Genomic DNA, 19152 nt, shown 5'->3' with positions numbered 1-19152 from the left:
TCTTCTTTGATATTGGGCTGCTCACTGATTTCAGCTGCTGGTAATACCAGACATTATTGTTATCTGTCTTGTCTTTTTAATTTCTTTTTAACCGTCTTTACTTAGATTTTTCATCAAACATGCAGCTGACTAAGGATAAAATCAGTCACCTCTTTGCTGTCCATCAGGCACATGCTCTTCTTTCACCTCTTTGGGCTTCAGGGAAGATCAGATTTCACATGTTAATCCATCTTAATCACAAATAACCAACAAAAACCAAAGATGCCCGATATTCAACTTAGTGCTACTTATTTACACAACTCTGGGTCTCTTCTACTGGTTTCTCTGTCGAGGACAACAGTGTGTCATTCTCCTCCTCGTCTTCCTCCAACTCGTCATCATCATCAACCTTATCATCTTCCTCCTCTCCTTCTTCTTCCTCTTGACCTTGTTCCTCGCCTTTGGTCCATGTCTCAGCAAACCCTTTTGTCAAGTCCTGCAAAAACAGGAGCATTAAGGACATGAAAAATATTTAGTCATAAGCAGTTTTAAGCCTCAGCCACATAGGCCTAGAGATTTGTCTGTGATTCTCTCACAACTTCTGGTTGCTACGGAAAAGTCAGTATGTGCTACCATGAAAACACCCTTGTCATTGTTTTAGCTGCTAGCAGATCACCTGCAGATTGCAAGGAAGACACTAAAGAAGACATTAATTGGTCACTCACCATCTATTTGATGAGTGGTAGTGAAACTGTCAAGTGTGTGACACAAACCAGAAATGCAGACCATTCACCTTCAAAGGAAAAAAGTTGTGCTTTACCATGGCAACGGTCTCGCTATCTGGTTTATGTAATACTTTTTTTTTTTTTTTACAGTTTTACTATTGCTTTGGGACTGGTTTGCAAGTGTTTGCACACAACTTGGCATCTTCCCTGGAAATTACTGGTGATCACCATAACTCACAAGTGACAAAAGCAATCACAAGGTTTTTGATCCAACACTGCCAGCAACCTCTAGATACCACTCACCACCTAGTAGTGGAATTCACCTTTTTTCAGGACCTGTGGCTACAAATCCAGTCTCTAGGTTTGTGTGACTGAGGCCTTGCTTGGTTAATATTAGCAGATTCCAATAACAACAAGACAAAGGCATGAGTTTATTTAAGTTGAAGAAAAAAAAACTGCTTTCGATTTGCAATGAATGGAAAGCATTTTTTTCAGTTCTTGTCCTTTCCTTTGTTCTTTAAAATAAAGAACAAGTAAAGGACATGAAAAATATGCACTTTCTAGTTTGATGCTAATGTTTTTACTATACAGAATAAAATATAAGCTCTGCCAGCTGAATTAACTGACAAGCAAGGAATGATTGGAAAAGACTATAGTGATGCTAGAATTAGACGTATTACTCTACACTAAAACAGCATCATCACTAGACGAAACAGGTCAAACCTTATCTTATCCCGAACACACCAGACACTGAAACAGAGGAACAGATTTTCCTCACATCATCATTTTCTGAAATATGCTAGTCTGGCACCTTACTGACAAAGTGAGTTTGTCAGTGTCCACTGTGATATTTTTGACAGTTGAGGCTGAAAAAGGCAGATTTTCTTATAATTCAGTTAAATATTTGCATCATAAAGTCAAATGTTTCCTCTTCATTAGCTCAGCTCTTGGTCTCAGCTACCTCCCAAAGAAAAAAAAAAAATCTTCCTCTTCGGGGCTTGCAAAATCGCTAGCCCGACGTCCCGGAGCTACAGATATCTCTGGTCGGGCGACCAAAATCTATCTCAGCCTCGCCTGTCGGGTTATCATATAGCCCGATGGGCTTTTGTGCCCTGCAGAGTCATGACAGTTGTTTTTCAATTTTTGTCTATTTAATGATATACTGCTTGAATCCCCCCAAAATTTGAAAAAAGAATAAAGTAGTGAGAGATTAAATAAAATAAATTAAATATTCGATGTGTATTCAAAGTACTTGAGTGACTTTCTTCTAAACTAATTTTATTTATTTATTATCTTTCAAAGAATATACTATAAAACTCCCACTGACCCTGCTAATCAGGTATTATCTGCATACGTGATTGTCCTTAACCTAACTTGCATGTAATGAACATGGTGTCCCACAAAGAACCTGTTTATAACCACTACTATTTCCACCGAAAATCTTATAAAATGTGTTTCAGTAGAAAGACGTCCTTCAAAAAAATTAATTAATTTTAAAAAATGTTTGAGTGTTATTTAAAATAGATTTTAAATAACACTCAAACACAATATACTTAATAGTATATCGTAGTATCAATTAAGGTTCACGATACCATCCTATTTATCAGCTGTGTCAGCTGGAGAGCTGTGTAGTGCCTTAAAAACAAGAGAAAGAGAAAGAAAAAAGCCACATGATTCGCTGTAGTCTTTTCCAGGCATTATATGGCATTATATGGCATTATATGGCCCTGACTTATCGAAGAATTAAGGAAGCGGAACCGGCTGTTCAAACCCCCACAAGGCTGCCCGCTGGGATTGGAACGATGGGAGAGGCGTGAGTTTCTCAAAATGGGCTCATTGAGTGCAGCACGGATAAGATCTTGGAGAGGCTACGGCTGCTGTGAATACTCAGGATAAGATCTCTGACTGCAGACTGGATACATCTCGGAAGGGCTAGCTTGGAATAACATCTCTGGGCGCAAATTGGATGACATCTCGGGGAGGCACACTGCCGCGAGTTCTCAGAATCGGCTCGTGGAGCACAAGAAATGACAACATCACAGAACGCAAGTATGACGAAGCTCGCGGCTCTCCAACAGGAGATTGAGAGACCAGTGTTGGACTGTAGAACTGCTTTGAAATTCATATGACCTGTTCGCACTAAAGTAAAAACCACCATCACTTCATGCGGATACCCCTTTGGTGCCAGCTGCGGTCTCAAGGCTGGAGCCGATCAAAAACACCCTGATAACGACTGTGTTTAGTCTGTTCCTTCCCATTCCATGCAAGACCACCTGGGTTGGCTGGAAGACTGTTTACTTAGCCTAGCAGGGCGAAGGACACTGTCTCAGCTGAACTGTGGACACGCACACACATACATATACACTGATATGCACACACTCATCCCCCCTCCCTTTCCAAACGCCTTCGACGCTTATTCCCTTCCGATGCTGACAGTGGATCAGGGAGGCCAGTGCACAGGCTGCAGGCCCGGATGTACTGTCTAAATCGGCTGTCTCTCACCCCTTTACCCACCCCTGTTGCTTGTCATGTGTTTCTTTGGTGTATTAAGAGTTTTTTCATGTGCTATGTGCAGAGGTGTTAGTCTGGGGGGAGTTATTTTTTTCTCCTTATCTTTCCTCATGTGGTGCATTTTCCATTGTTATACCTCTCTGACCTGTCTTCCCCATGTGATGTTTTGTGTAATGTATGTATGGTCGGAGGGTAAGATGGCGCCGCCATTGCGTGCAATAGGTCGGCAGCCTTATGAAATTTCCCCTTGTGGGACTAATAAAGGTATATCAAAATATAACAGGGCAAGACATACTGGATACAATAAATACAACAGTCTAATGGTTAACATTCATTGAATTTTGCCTTTTTTCCACTGAGATTGTTTTTTTGAGAGTTTTTTTTTTAATTTCTCAGAAGAAACTTACATTTACAAAAATGAAAGATTTTGGCATGCAATTACGTATGAGATGGAAGCAGAAGCAGATGTCAGCCTGGTCTAAATAACCAATACAATCTTGTTTAGTAGTGAATGTACACAAACAATTGTGACTATTAAGTATCATTAAGACCTACTTTAACAAATGTCCTATGTCATAATACATTAAAAAAAAAAACACATTGTAATGCAACACAAATATTTATTACAAATACAAATTAATAGAAATAGCAACATAAATAATTCCAGATAAAATATTTAAATTTGAGCAAGACAAAGATTAAGGCTGAAGGTTTGAAGAATATTTGGGTACTCTATTAGTCATAATACTGGAAATTCAGAGAGTTCTGGTTGCAAGAGCCATGCATAACTGAGCAGAAGCAGAAGCAAAAAGAAAAGGCTTCCAAGGAAATATAAGTAAACCAAAAAGCATTTAAATCAATACTTAAGACAAACATGAGTAAGCATTGCTGTAAACCAAAAGCAAAAGGCTGGATGGAAATACAAAAGCAGCCCAAAACAACACAACGTTATGAGAGAAAGGGTTCAGAAAGCTATAAAGAAACACATTCATAATATATGAAATCAAAAAGATGGTGTGGTTAACATGTAAGAGGGAAAGGCACAGTACATGCAAATGTTCCAGCTGTTTCAGAATGAAAACATAAAATTCAGATAAACACAAAGAAGCTTGTGTATTCCAGAGGTGGAAAAAGGACAAACATTCTGTACTTAAGTACTGATTTAACTTCTTTACTGAAGTAAAAGTGAAAAAGTACTGGCTATGAATGTATTCAAAGTAAGAAAGTAAAAAGTACCTCTTTGAAGGACGTTTCTACTAGCGATTTTTGTGCAAAGCTAACTGAAGCTTGTGCTGTATTAATGTAATAATAAAATATTAATAAATGAGAATGCAAACTTTAGTTTAAATCTTAATTGAAAATGAGAAAATAAGCAGAGAAAAAGAAGGAAACAAAAATAGCTCTATTTTCTTTTGCTTCCATTGTACAAAATGACTTTGCCTCTAAGCAGAAAATGAGTACACTCAGGGGTGAAAGTGGGATTCAGTAGGTAGTGAAACCCTAAAATAGGTTGCATTGGCTCTAGGGCTGCTCAATTAATCGAATTGTAATCACGATTACGATCTGGGCTTTCAACGATCATTAAAAATGACTGAGCCGATTATTAGCCCCTCCCTCGTGCTTTACTCTCGCGCTGCTCCGTGTGGCAAATCGAGCGCACGTCTCTGCATTTCGAACACGTGTCACAACAATTAAGAGCAGCGGTCCCCAACCTTTTTTGCGCCACGGGCCGGTTTATGCCCAGCAATATTTTCACAGACCGGCCTTTAAGGTGTCGCGGATAAATACAACAAAATAAAACTAGTACCGGTACCAAAAAAAAGAAGATTTATTCATAACACATGTGAAAAGACCAAGGAAAACCGAGTAAACGATAAAAACAATAACAAAATAACGCTGAAAACCGATAAAAACCCTGAAAACTATACATTTCACACCTGAGCCTCAACTCTCTCATACCAAACGACTCACGGACCGGTACCGGTCCGAGGCCCGGGGGTTGGGGACCGCTGATTAAGAGGACCCGAGGGAAGCTCGGAAAGCTAAGCAGAAGTTATTTGGAGAGGAGAGTGACTGCCGTTGGTTGAAAAGAGAGGTAAAAAAAACTTCAGTGGTGTGGAAACATTATGGGTTCGCGGAGTCAGAACTCATTTTTCATTAATTTTTTATATTGCAAACATTTGCACTGTTATCAGTATTTGCACACTATTTTATATTATTTTTTGACAATCTTTAAAGTCATTATTCAATACATTGTTATTGTTAAATAAATATCGTCAAATAATCGAGATCTTAATTTCAGTGAAAATAATCGTGATTATCATTTTTGCCATAATCGAGCAGCCCTAATTGGCTCAGTGTGGGGAAAAGAATCACAATTTCTATTGTGGGCTCCAGTATATTTTCTGAGTGTACAGGCTGTGATCAACTGATCTGGGCTACTGCTCTGAGGTTTACTGCTCTCTGTGGAGAACTGAATTCAACAAATGTAAGAAGATATTTTATGAGTTGCCCTGCTGTTCTCTGCTGTCAGCACTGTTTATGCTGTCTCTATACTAAACAATATAGAGGTGGAATTCAGTGAATGAATCTAAACTTCATCAACTTAACTTCAAATTCATAACATCACCTTACTGAACGCTAACCAGCTTATCCTGCACTAGATTATTTTAATGCAACCTTTAACTAACACAGATAATCTAGCTTAGTTTGCTTTGCAGCATGCTTCACAATATGAAAAAAAATTATCAAATACCACTGAGCAGTCCGTACTTATAAATATAACCTCCTGTCTTCCTTATCTATTTCCATCATTTAGTGAAGTTAGCTCTTTCTTTTCTCTCCCTGTGAAATACAGTGTCTGGACCTTTGGCTAACAACACACTGTGACAAACTGTAGACACAAACAGTTTGTGTTTGCTGATGTTTACTGGTAGAAATGCTGCATTTGAAATTACCCCTCCTTTATAGCACTACCTAGATGCAGAAATAATGCAACCACAACTCATGGACACCTGCACTCGTCCTGGTGTTGCTCCAAATAAACCACAGGCCCGAACTTAAACCCCTCACTATGGCGCATGCTCTGGTGATTACAAATTGGATTTCCTCTCATGTGTTATTGTTTAGCCTCAAATCGGTTTGATGTTTGAAGGCGCACAGTGACGTTCTGAAAATGTAAGGAATAGAAAGTACAGATATTTGTTTAAAAATGTAGGGAGTAAAGATAAAAAGTTATCTGAAAAAAAAACAACAACTTGATTCAAGTACAGATACCTGAAAATTCTACTTAAGTAGTTTTGGCAAACACAAAAGATAGATGATAAACACATGGAAATTTGTGTAGAACATGAAAGCTCAGATAGTCTCCAGGTGCAAAAAGAGAAAGAATAATATCTTACTAGGAAAAAATAAGGTCAATAAAAAATTAAATACTGAAAAACAAAAATAATTATGTGAAATCCACATCTGTTGTGCTTTTGCATTTAAGTACTGCCTGCAAGGCAATTTTAACCAAGACATTGAATCCTTATTTCACCAGCATTAGCATGGATACTTGATCTTTTAAGCTACCTGCCTTCTATTGTTCAGTCACATCCACACTGCTTGTCGTGCATTTCGAAAGGGTCAATATTACATGCTAATTCACTAATGTAAACTATGTGATATTGACTTTAAATGTCTAATGTTTCATACATCTACAAAGATCTATTACTGGACATTTTAAAAATATAACTGGCTTAACTGTCTGGCTAATCCACTTTGTCTTCCCTTCTCTTACATAAATGTATTTTAGTGATTTTCTTTGCAGATGACAAAACTTTATATAAAAATATACAATTTATTCTCCTGACATTGTTTTGGTTATGTTAATTAATTAACTGAGTAATCTCATACAAAACTGAATACAATGTAGTTTTAACTATTTATACAGAAAAAGTAATGTGACCTGTATCAAGCTTTTCTAGTATGGCCATTTTTATAACAATATATATTTTTTTTTTTACTTTTCAGACTTTGATCGTGTCCATTTCCTGTTATTCAATAAATCAATAACTCAATAATATTGATATAAGGGCCCTTATTATTTCAGATTGAGGTATTGAGGTAAAACATCATCCCAGAACTCCTCTGACTCACCTGCCGCCTGACCTTTGACCCCTAACCTTAGTTTGCTTCTAGTTGCTGATTTAGCACTTTGTCTTTTCACTTCAGCAGACCTTTTCTTTTTGACAACCTTCTCCTCTTCTTCTTCTTCATCTTCCTTCTCTTCCTCGTCTTCTTCTTCCTCACTCTGGTCCTCCTCATCTTCCGCTTCAGCCTCCTTTTCCTCACTTTCTTCCTCCTCTTCTCCTTCTTCTTCCTCCTCCTCATCCTCTGTCTCTTCCTCCTTTTCCTCACTTTCTTCCTCTTCTTTTTCTTCTGCCTCCTCTTCATCCTCTGTCTCTTCCTCCTTCTCCTCACTTTGTTCATCCTCTTCTTTTTCTTCTTCCTCCTCCTCATCCTCTGTCTCTTCCTCCTTTTCCTCACTTTGTTCCTCCGCCTCCTCTTCTTCCTCAATTTCACTGTTTTCCTCTTCACTACTCTCTTCTACTTCTTCAGCACTACTTTTTTCTTCCTCCTCTTTTTCATCTTCTCCTTCTTCGGTCTCCCTCTCTTCCTCACTTTCTTCTCTCTCTGAAGACCTCACAGACTCACTTTCAACCTCATCTTCTTCACCCTCACTCTCCAAACTCCCTTCTTCTTCCTCGTCCCCTTCTTCCAAGTCACTTTCAGTATCTCCACGTTTGCTCTCTGTTTCGTGACTTGACCCTTCCTCACTTTCCTCTTCCTCCGACTCCTCTTCTTCTACATCACCTCCGTTTCTGTCTTTCTCTTCAGTCTCTGTTTTGCTTTCACTTTCTGTTACTCCACTCTTTCCTCCTCCTCTTCTTCATCTTCTACCACAACATTGCTCTCATCCTCCTCCTCATCTACATCGCTGTCTGACTTCTCTCCAGAGTGAAGAGTGTCACTCTCTTTTTCATCCTCAGTGTTCTCTGCCACTTTCTTAATAATGTGACTAACATCCTCCTCTTCCTCGCTTACTTTTGCATCTGTCTGCCCTTCTTCCTCTTCACCCTCTTCGTCATTATCCTCCTCTTCCTCTTTGATTGCGGCAGAGTCCATCTGCTGTTCACTTTGATCTGAGATTGTCCTCATTTCAGGACTTTCAGGTGCGGGTATGATGTTGATGCTGACAGCAGATCTGTGGCTAAAATTGGCAGCGTAAGATTCAGATTCCTCACTCAGTGATTTAGTCACACCCTCTTTAAGTACAGCACAACTGTTCTCAGAAAGGGATGTGGAGCTTAATCGTCTTCCAGCTTGGATCAAAGCTGCTCCTGCAGCGAGCGAAGCAGCTCCAACAAGCAGGCTGAGATCTGTTGACTTTTCCTGAACCTCTGACCCTTTTTTGATTTGAGCTTCTTTCATGTTTTTTTCATTCTTGTTTTTCTTAGACAAATCTGTTTTCTTCTCTTTAGATTTGGGGATTTTTTTCACCTCAGAAACCTGCTGAGAGCCCACTATGCTCTCTTCATCCAAAGTGTCACTCAGGTGAAAGCTTGCTGAGTCTGTATGACTGAGTTTACCTGGTGAACTGATTCCTGTGGGTTTGCTTTTAACCCTCACAGGCTTAGACTTCACTTTCTCAACTTTAGCAGATTTAGAGTTGAAATCTAAACTTTTCTTCATAGTTTCTGGACTTTGTTTTGAGTCTGCTGCCAGCTTCCTGTGAACCCCTATCACCTGGCTTTTACTGTGAACTTGCATTTGTTGCTCTTTGGATGCTGCCTTATTTATGTCCCTGATGCTTGTAGGTTTGTTTTTACTGGGCCTCTCCTGCAACTCCTCTACAGCCAAGATCAGATTCACCTTGTTCTGGTTGCTTTTCTGATGTCTCTGGGGGCTCTGCGGGCCCTGAGTACGAGTGCTACGACTCCTCAGGAGTTCAGTGGGTAACGCCCGGAGGGGAGAGGCAGCCTCACTCTTACAAGACAGCGAAGTGGAAGAGAAACTGCTCTGCTTTGAGAGCTTTCTCTGCTTTCTTTGACTCTGTTCTTTTATAGCCTTACCATTCTTACCCTTCCTCTATCCTCGGTGCAAGAAAGCAAGAAAAGGATGGAAAAAAGAGGCATGCATTAGAGAGGAAGAGACATGCAGAAACATCAAAGGACATAGCACACAAAGTAAGAGTTTGAGTTACCTTTTGAACTGGAGACAGCGTGAGGGTTTTATCACTGGGGTCTATCTTCATCACATGAGTCTGTCAGGAAGGAGCAGAGATGAAATCAGCAGCAAAATGTTATATTTGTCTTTTTTTCTGAGCAACATTTAAGATGATGTCATTGATCTCTTACCATGTTGAGGAAGTCTCTGGTTTCTCCAAGACCTCTCACGCTGTCAGTGTCTGTCAGACTTTCCACAACACTGTCTGTCTCCCCACCTGCCAGCTCTGAAAACAGGACAGCATTATCTTCAGCAGCAGCTTTCCAGATACAGGTAATATCACATAGTGACAAAGATGAACAAATACGTAAGATGTTTTTAAAAAAAAAATCAAGATTTTGAGAATCTGACCTCTTTATTTACAGATTTCAAATCTGCAGAAAACCCTGAGATCAAGAGAAACTCATTTAACTTTCAGGGAAAGGGCATGAACAACATGAACACCAATTGTCAAATGTCAAAAATACAGAGCTCACATTCTCATTTTTCCCAACTTCATCTTAGTGCTTCTAGGTCTTAGAAACATATACCGTACAGGTGTCTGTTTTCATAAAAATGAATAAGGGATCTTGAGGAAGCCAAAGGGATAGGATTTATCAGAGATGTGACTCAAGGAGACAAAAAAAAAAGACAACAACCTCCCCAAAGTCTAACAAAAATGCAAATAATATTGTCCAAAACTTTGATGTAACAGAAAGAGGATGAGGCAATGGCGGTGCAGATGAAGTAGGTACCCTGGTGGGTCGACTCCTCGTTCCTGTGCTGGTAAGTGCCATTGAGCACCTTTCCGTGGATCACCTCAGGCGGAGCCAGTCGTGGTGGTATGGTCTGGCTGGAGGCTGTCAGTGGCGGGAGGAGGTTACCTGGTGTCATGGCAGGCAGCGTGCGGAACATGGTGCCAAACTGGTCTGGAGATCGCTCCTGAATCAGAGGGTTTAGCCAATGAGCGATATTAACCCATGAACTTCTTTAGAAACGAACTGTTATCTGCAGATAAACTATAAAAAGTGTCACGTTCATTGTCCTCATACCCACCCTCTCCCTCCTGCGAACCCGGGCTGAGAGGCTCCTCTGCAGCGTAGATGAGTCAACTGTGTTACCCAGCAGTTCCACGTATGGTTTCTCCAGGAAATTTTCCGTCACATCGTCATCCTCCAGCGTGACCTCACCGGTTCCCCGGGCCCTCGGCCGAGCCAGCACCACCATGTGACATCCGCCGCACATCGCCTGGACACGTCAGCAACCAAATTAAAGTATTTGCATGCATGAAAGTCACCCAGAAATGCACAAAAATAGAAAATATATATGATTATAAATAAATAAATGTTTTTAAAATATAAAATGAATTTTATATTTTTATATATGTATGTATTTAGGATTTTTGTAATTAAAAAAATAATAACACATTTTAAAAATTGACACAAAACTGACACAAATATACATAATTTTTTAAATTATGTATTTAAAGAGTATAAAAGGTAAAAAAAAAAAGACAAATGGAATGGTTATTATATTGCACTTTCTACTCTGAGCACTCAAAGTGCTTTACAAAAAAATAAAAAAATTTTAAAAGGTAAAACTCATTTAAAATTTTATATATTTTATGTTATATATGCAATTATGAATAAAAATTGAAAAACGAACATAATTTTTTTTTAATGTAAAAAGTGAAGACAAAAAATTAAAAAGATATAAGAAATGCGACAATAAAATTACATTGTCTTTAAACTTATGAAGTATCTCCAAGCCTAATTAAATAATTCCTATACATTATTTTAAGTTCTACTGCATGAACAAATGTAAACCTGTCTGTATGAAACACTTACTCCCTGAACATTATACTTCAGGAATCGCAGGCACAGCGTTGGTTTAAACTGGTTAGTGAAGTTTTCTTCCCCCAGACCAAGTTTTCCATGTCTGCCATCTCCAAACGTGTATAGCAACCCGTCTTCTAAAAAAAAAAAAAGATTAAAATTTCTGACATCAGATCCGTGAAGAACCTCTTCTGTTCAACTCTGTTGTCAATGAGAAGCTCGGCATTAATGAACCGAGCTGAGATTTACCTGTAATGACAGCGGTGTGGTTTTCTCCACAGGCCACCTGACAGGCTCGTCCCTTCTTGAAGTGCTCAACCAAACGCGGCACCCGGGACTCAAAGATGAATGTCCCATGGCCGAGCTGTCCGAACTGACCGAGGCCGAACGTGTACACACTTCCCTCTGAAAGAAACCAACACAATCAGAGGCGTTTGCAGCATGCTGCAGTATTTTATTCCCCTGTTTGAGAGCATTCTGTAACTTTTTAGTAAGATTGAAGGAAGGGGGAAACCAACTGAGAATATTATTCTCAGTTAGTTATTTAAAGGAAATAAATAAATAACATGTCTTATTTGCTGTCATCAGACATTTACCTGCGAGTGCCACTGTATGTCCACCCCCACAGGCCACCTGCGTCACTGGCTCCTTGATGCTCTTCACCAGCTGAGGCACTCGGTGCCCTGGAAGCTGGTGGGTGCCCAAACCCAGTTTTCCGCTGTCCCGCTCGCCAAATGTGTACAGAGCGCCATCCACTTGGAAAACAAAAATAGGAAATACTCAGAGCTATCCACTGGTTTTAGGTCCAGAACGAATAGGGGAAACAAAATTCTGGTTAAACTTAAAAAAACTTTTTAAAAAAGTGTCACTTGATTTTAAAATATGTTAAATTCTATAATAATATTTATATGCAAAAATCAAAACACCTAAATTTAAATGAACAATGGAGTTTTGATTTTTTAAATTATAAAATAATATGGTGAATGAAAATCTATGGAAATAAGATACTTTTGCCAATTAACTTGCATTAAAAAAAAACTTTTATTGTTCTGATTTTTACATTAGTATAAATACACACGTGTGAGAATTATTCTTTTATATTTTAGCCACTGTCACCCATGTTCCTTATGCTATCTGTAACCATGTGCGATTTGCAGGCTCACTGCAAAGTGATGAATGGTTATTTGGGACCTATCTCTACTCACCTGTCACTAAAGCTGAATGGTAGTACCCGCAGGAGACCCAGCTGATTGGTCGGCCTACACTGACTTCCTGGGGTGATGACACCTGACTCTCCTTACCCAAACCAATCTGACCCTCTGTGTTATCACCCCACATAAAGAGTTTACCACTCGCTGGAAAAGAAATAAATAAAGAGATTACGTTTATTTTGGGAACACATTTATCTGTTAACGACACTTTGTTCTCTCTTCTACACTTCAGTTTTAAACTTGCAACATTTTCTAAAACATAAGGAATCTTTTTACTTCAATTTTGTTAACCAAATTTTTCATTTGATAACAGAATAACTATAATTTAATTACAAATGAATTTCATGAAATTATCTTTTTTTTTTTTTTTTAGATGCTGCAGAAAATACAGAATATACAGATGAAATACAAATTTAAACAAAATACAAAAAATATAAAAACATGAATGTTTAAAAAAATAATTTTAAATCAATAATGTTTTTAGATTTTTTTTACTTTAAATCTAATTTATGAGCAAAGTCTAAAAAATAAAATCGAACATCCAGTAGTACAATATGTATGATATATGTATATATTTAATTTTAATTTCATTTAATCTTCAATATATATTTATATAATTAAATTCCAAGGTAAAAAAAACATACATTAAAAATTTTAATGTTTTTAATCTCATTACACTAACAAAAAATAGCAAAAATATAATTTACAATTAAATAAAGTAAGATAAAATACATATACAATGAATAAAACAATACAAAAACTGCATATCTTAGTGTAGATGTAGGCACAATTATGAAATATACATCAAAAATGATCAAAAACCTTAAAATGAAAATTAACTAACATTTAATTTGCATTTATTATATGACTTCCCTTAATGTTTACTGGCAGTTAAGCTCTGATTAGCTGTGATCAGAGCTAACAGCTGAATTACAGTGTTGTGTGGATCTTACCGGTGAGAGCTGCTGAGGTGTTCGAACCCGCAGCAAGCATCTTGATTGGTCCTTGTGAATCAAAAAAATCAAGTCTCTTGAAGGAAGTCCTCTCATCACAGTCTCCAAGCCCCAGCTGACCCTCGCTGTTCCCACCTGAGGCATACACCTTCCCTTGGGCTACAGACACACATCAACACAAGCGTGTTTAATATTCATCAGCACTTGAAAGAAAACAGCTGTGAACACTAAACACTGACCTGTGCAGATAAGCGTGTGGTTTCTCCCGCAAGCCACCAGTTGAACTTTCTCAGACTTCAGGGCTGAAACATCACAAAGAAATTTAAAACTATGGGAACGGTAATCTGGAGAGCGCAGCTTACCTCATCATCTTTTGATAACTTTAGAAAAGATTCATGAAGAAAAACAAAGTGTTCTCAGTACAATTCAATGCAAAATACAATAATTCCAAACTGTTATAAAATTTATTAAAGACTTGTGGTCATTTTTAATATTATATAGAACTTTTCCAACATAGACATTGCATAAATTTTGAGGCCCAGCTCCCTCCATCTACTAATGACCAAAAAACTAAAATCACCAGAAAATAGAATTAATCAGACTTGAGTTTAATTTCTAGGATTATTTATTACATTTAGATTTTCTGTATTGAACAACTATTTCCAGTAAGAATGATCCTTTCTTTTTAAAGTAATTTTCAGATTAAATTCACACTTAAACAAACCTCATACAGGACACATCCTTTTCTCTGTATCTGAGGAGTGGCACTTACTGTTTCTCAGCTAATGTCCCTCCAGATTTAAGCAGATTATTAGCCCTCTAGACTGAGATTATATTTACAACAAAGTCACACTTTATTTGAAGGCTTTGTCTCCTCCTCTTCAGGGACTCCCTCCTCACTGCCTGTTTAAACTGGCTGAAAGCAGCTTTCAGTGGCACTACTCATCCTCTATAACTTTTTTTTTAGAACTGAAACAGTGAGAAGGTGCCATAAAGACCAACCTTTGACACAGGTGGGTTTGTTGACAGTCACTTTGGAGCCAAGGCCGAGCTGGCCCCAGTTGTTGCTACCAAACAGGAAGAGCTTCCCATTTTCTGTGAAGACACAGAGAAAATCTCCTGAAAGGGACTCTGTGATGTTTCAGCAGGATTCATTTTAAAGTGACACGGGGCTGGATTCAGTTACAGTCACAAAACAAAATAATAAAAAAAGATAAGAGAAAAAAGCTGAAAATCTAATTTGGATAATAAAGAAAGCTTTTCCTCAAATTAAGTAATTGTACGTAATTGTAAAAATCCCCTCCAAAAGATAACCATGAAATTAAACTAAAATTTAAATTGAAGAAATGTATTGAAATTTTGACTTACTTGACTGATACAATATATATTTTTTGTAAACATGTAGATACAAACAAAAGTAAAGAGTAAAAATACTTTTGTATTTTAAAAATGACAGTAGGTTAATATTGTAAAGCACAACATTAAAAAATAATCCAAATCTTAAAATGGAGGTTAATGTATTTATCTTTTTTTTTTTTTTAATAAATCTAATTTTTGTACATCTAAACAAAACCGAGAAAACATATCAGTTCTGATATGTTAGAGCAGACATATTTTAAGAGGACAGCGCAAGTGAAACTAAATCAAAACAGTATTTCCAGCTTTCACGTTTGTCAGCAGTGTACAAACACGTAAATGAGTATTACCTGGAACATAGGAGGGGCTCTCACCTGTTATTAAGGCGGTGTGCTCATCGCCGCACGCTATTCTGAGTGGGATGTCATTTTTAAGCCAAAATTTACTTGGAATGTTGTCAGCGAACTTGCTCTTTCCAAAAGTGAAAACTGCCCCCGATTCTGTAAGAAGAGACCAAAAAAACCAATCACCAACTTGGATTAATTTTCAAGTTTAACCACACCAAATGTGATGTTTCAGCCCTTTATATAAAAGATGGATGGATGGAGCCACCTTGATGTCAGTCTAGTGTTAGTGAAACCTCAAGCTGAGTAATTTTTTTTTTCCATCCAGACGTAATTTGCTGTGGAACGATCTGACTGTGACACCAAAGGACACAGCGTGCTCATATGATTTCAACTTGTCAGTCAAAATTAAGGTCCTAACTTGCTTCATCCTCCTTTCTGATTCTGATAATGACCATAATTTACCAAATTAAGTAAGCATTGGAGCTCAGAGAATTCATCAGAAAAGTGTTTACTGAGGTAAGAAATCAAGGGAGGAGCAGGTTCATTTTCTCATAGACTCCTTTATAAGGAAGCTTTGATTTATAACTACAAGCATTACCGCCTAGATGGCCATTAAAAAGAAAGGAGGTTTGATGCACTCTACGTCTTGACTTCAATTTTCAGATCCTGAACATGTCCACACGTGTCCACGTGTGGACAGTCTATAGAGGCTTGTGTCCTCCACTAAAAAACAGAAACTGCTTTTGCTATGCATAATTCAAATTTTGAGGTTAGTATTTGAAAATTTTTAATTAATGACTCAAAATTGTGTTTTTCATACCTGACTCGAAATTTCAAGTTATTAAGCTAACATTTTGAGACAATCTTCTCATTTCAGTTCTCTTCTCATAGTAACTTACAGTATATATTTTTGTTTACGTGGTTTATGGCTATGTGCATACTTGTTGCTTGCATCTTGGATATTTTAAAGTTTTGCATAATCCCAACAAATAAACCAAAACTAAGACACTAAACTAACTCAAAATGTTTATTTAGTAGTTTTTACCATTTAACTAGCATCATTTTGGTTACATTTTTTTCACATTAATTAAAAATTAGCCAAAGAGTCAAGTTAACACAATGTGAAGTCTTCAAATGTCTTGTCTTCTCAAACAAGAAGTCTACGCCAAAATATGTATTCAGGAATAACATATTTTTCCACTTGGAAAAGATCTAGTCTGCATAAAAAAGAAGAGGAGGAAAACGTTCAAATTTGAGTGCTGCAGATCTGAATACTTGGCATTATTTGTTACTGAAAAAAAATGACATAAACGTTTTTAAAGGGTTACAGATTTTGTAAAAATGTTCTTTGGATGGGGTCATTTATTACTTACTTACTTTATTCCTTCATCAAAGAAAACAGAGTAAAAGAAACACAATAATACAAAAAGGGGGGAGAAAACAAAATGTATTTTGTATCAAAATATAAAAAATTATGCATTGTTTGCTATTGCTTTATTGCTTTAGTGTTATTATAGACACGGATATGCATAAGAAGCACTTTCATGAAATTAAAACAATCTATGTCAGTGCGCCCCAGGGCAGCTGTGGCTACAATGTAGCTTGCCATCGCCAGTGTGTGAATGTGTGTGTGAATGGGTGAATGACTGAATGTAGTATGAAGCGCTTTGGGGTCCTTAGGGACTAGAAAAGCGCTATACAAATGCAGGCCATTTACCATTTACCATAGTAAGACCGTTTTTATTTTTACCTCTCCTTTTACTGTTTGAGCGTAAATGCAACTGACTACAAAAAAAAAACACCTTTGACATGTGGTAGAGTTGAACATTGGCATCGACAATAAAATATGAAAATATCAGGACAGGGGAAAAAAGATACTTGATAATTAATCACTATCAAAGTGATTCAAAGTGAGGAATGATGAGGAAAAAATTCATAAAAACTATTTGACCTTAATAGCTAAAGCACTCGTGTAGAGTAAAACAGAATAACGGGAGGAGAAATGCAATATCATGAGGTTAACTTTCCGTTAGCCTGAAGCTAGCCGAAGGTGAACATTACAGTTAAAGAATATTTTACAATACAAACGGTTCTCTGAGAGCCAGAAGAGGCGACAATGACTGATATTTACCCGGAATGTCATCTTCAGCTTCGCCTGCCATCTCTGCGGTACTTTAATCCGCTTTGATCCGCGCCTGTGGGCGTGTTGGTACCCTTCTGTTATTTTCGACTCGAACAACCCGGAAGTAAACAAAACTTCTCCTAGGCTACGAAGGAACACACGTGACTCTTAAAGAAACAGAGCCATTTCATGTGTCTCATTATTTATAGCAGGGGTCTCAAATAGGGTTGCCAACTCCCTGAAAAATAAATAAGGGACACCTCGTGGCCAGGACCGGGCGACCCAGTTGTCTTCACCCTTCCCAGTGTGGTGAATTTTCTAGCTCTTTTTTTGTGTGTGAAATTATTTTTTTAACCATTTGACTTGAAGTTGATTTAAGTAGATGCATATTCTATTCTTTGTGATATCAACACATGTGAAACAAATGATCATTTAGCTATTTATTTTTAGCTCAAAATGACAACATTAACACAGTAAAACAGGTCTCTTTCTTAAACAGAAGCCTGTCATGCTTAACTTTTGAGAATATAAGTAAATCTTTCTTTAAAAGAACTCTGTCCTGCTTAACTTAAAATAATAGAAAACAATAGAAAGAAAAATATTCTTGTAACAGTGCCAAGCTGGTCAAGAAGGCTCACCAGCGCCTCTTCTTCTTGAGGACTCTGAGGAAGAACCACCTGTCCTCAGACATCCTGGTGAACCTCTATCGCTGCACCATCGAGAGCATCCTGACCAACTGTATAACAGTCTGGTACGGGAACTGCTCTGCCTCGGACCGGAAGGCGTTGCAGAGGGTCGTGAAAACTGCCCAGCGCATCGCCGGAGCACCACTTCCTGCCATAAAAGACATCTACAGGAAGCGGTGTCTGAAAAGGGCTGGGAAAATCATCAAAGACCCCAGTCACCCATCACATGGACTCTTCACCCTCCTGCCCTCTGGGAGGCGCCACAGGAGCCTCCGGACTAAGACCACCAGGTACCGGAACAGCTTCTTCCCCACAGCTGTCAGACTCCTGAACTCTGCCTCCTGACATCTGACCCACGTTAAACTCATGGACTGAACTTACACACACCCACAATGGACAACTGTACCCTCAAACACACAATAATAACATGGACTGAACCACCACTCACAACCACTAGCACTTTATATAGCCTCTGTAGAAACTATCTACACCCTCACTTATCTTAACTGCACTACTGTATAGCTCTGTGTAAATAATCATTCTGTACATTCGATAATCTTTAATCCTACAACTGTTTACAACTTGCATAGTTCCCATTTCTGTATAGCTGTATATCTCAGATTTCTGTAAAGTTATTTATTTCATATTCTGTATAGTTTTTCATATTTATATCCTGTTCATAGCCTGTACATACTTATAGTTATAGAATATTCACAACATACTTCATACCGTGTACATTATAACATACCATAATAGACCCATTTCTGTAATATACTCACATATCTATATTATTACTAATATATATTGTAATATATCTATATCACTAAAGCACTTCTGGATGGATGCAAACTGCATTTCGTTGCCCTGTACCTGTGCATGTGCAATGACAATAAAGTTGAATTCTATTCTATTCTATTTAGTGCATTTAGTACAATTGGCTTCAGTTGAGGTATTATTTCAGCTTTTCTAATGCTAATCAGCTGCTCCTGTTTGTAAACCCACTTGTTCCCATGATTACGCATCATAACTCATCATCATTATTCACCTATGTATTACTTTTATGTATTAGTCATCTATTTGTTGTAATCATCTATCCTTGCAGTTGTTTATTACACAAAATAAATTATATTATCACACTTCTGGCCACATAGCGCTGATATTCACTGCACATGCCCATA

General features: G+C 37.8%; 1 protein-coding gene across 1 annotated transcript; it reads right to left on the bottom strand.

Annotated features, from left to right (window-relative positions):
* Positions 1-6397: 6397 nt before the first annotated feature.
* Positions 6398-17357, bottom strand: rpgrb (retinitis pigmentosa GTPase regulator b). The gene is given in 15 exon segments (XM_080878680.1): positions 6398-8135; positions 8138-9347; positions 9463-9522; positions 9617-9711; positions 10220-10406; positions 10521-10712; positions 11312-11436; positions 11549-11704; positions 11896-12054; positions 12505-12654; positions 13464-13622; positions 13703-13765; positions 14466-14558; positions 15194-15319; positions 17298-17357. Coding segments are annotated over 15 exon segments (3642 nt in total). The 5' UTR covers positions 17329-17357; the 3' UTR covers positions 6398-7299.
* Positions 17358-19152: the final 1795 nt, after the last annotated feature.

Source organism: Rhamphochromis sp. 'chilingali' (assembly GCF_963969265.1).
Source record: "Rhamphochromis sp. 'chilingali' genome assembly, chromosome: 3".
NCBI lineage: Eukaryota > Metazoa > Chordata > Actinopteri > Cichliformes > Cichlidae > Rhamphochromis > Rhamphochromis sp. 'chilingali'.
The sequence above is the reverse complement of the archived record's forward strand: the minus strand, read 5'-3'. Positions and strand labels throughout refer to the sequence as shown.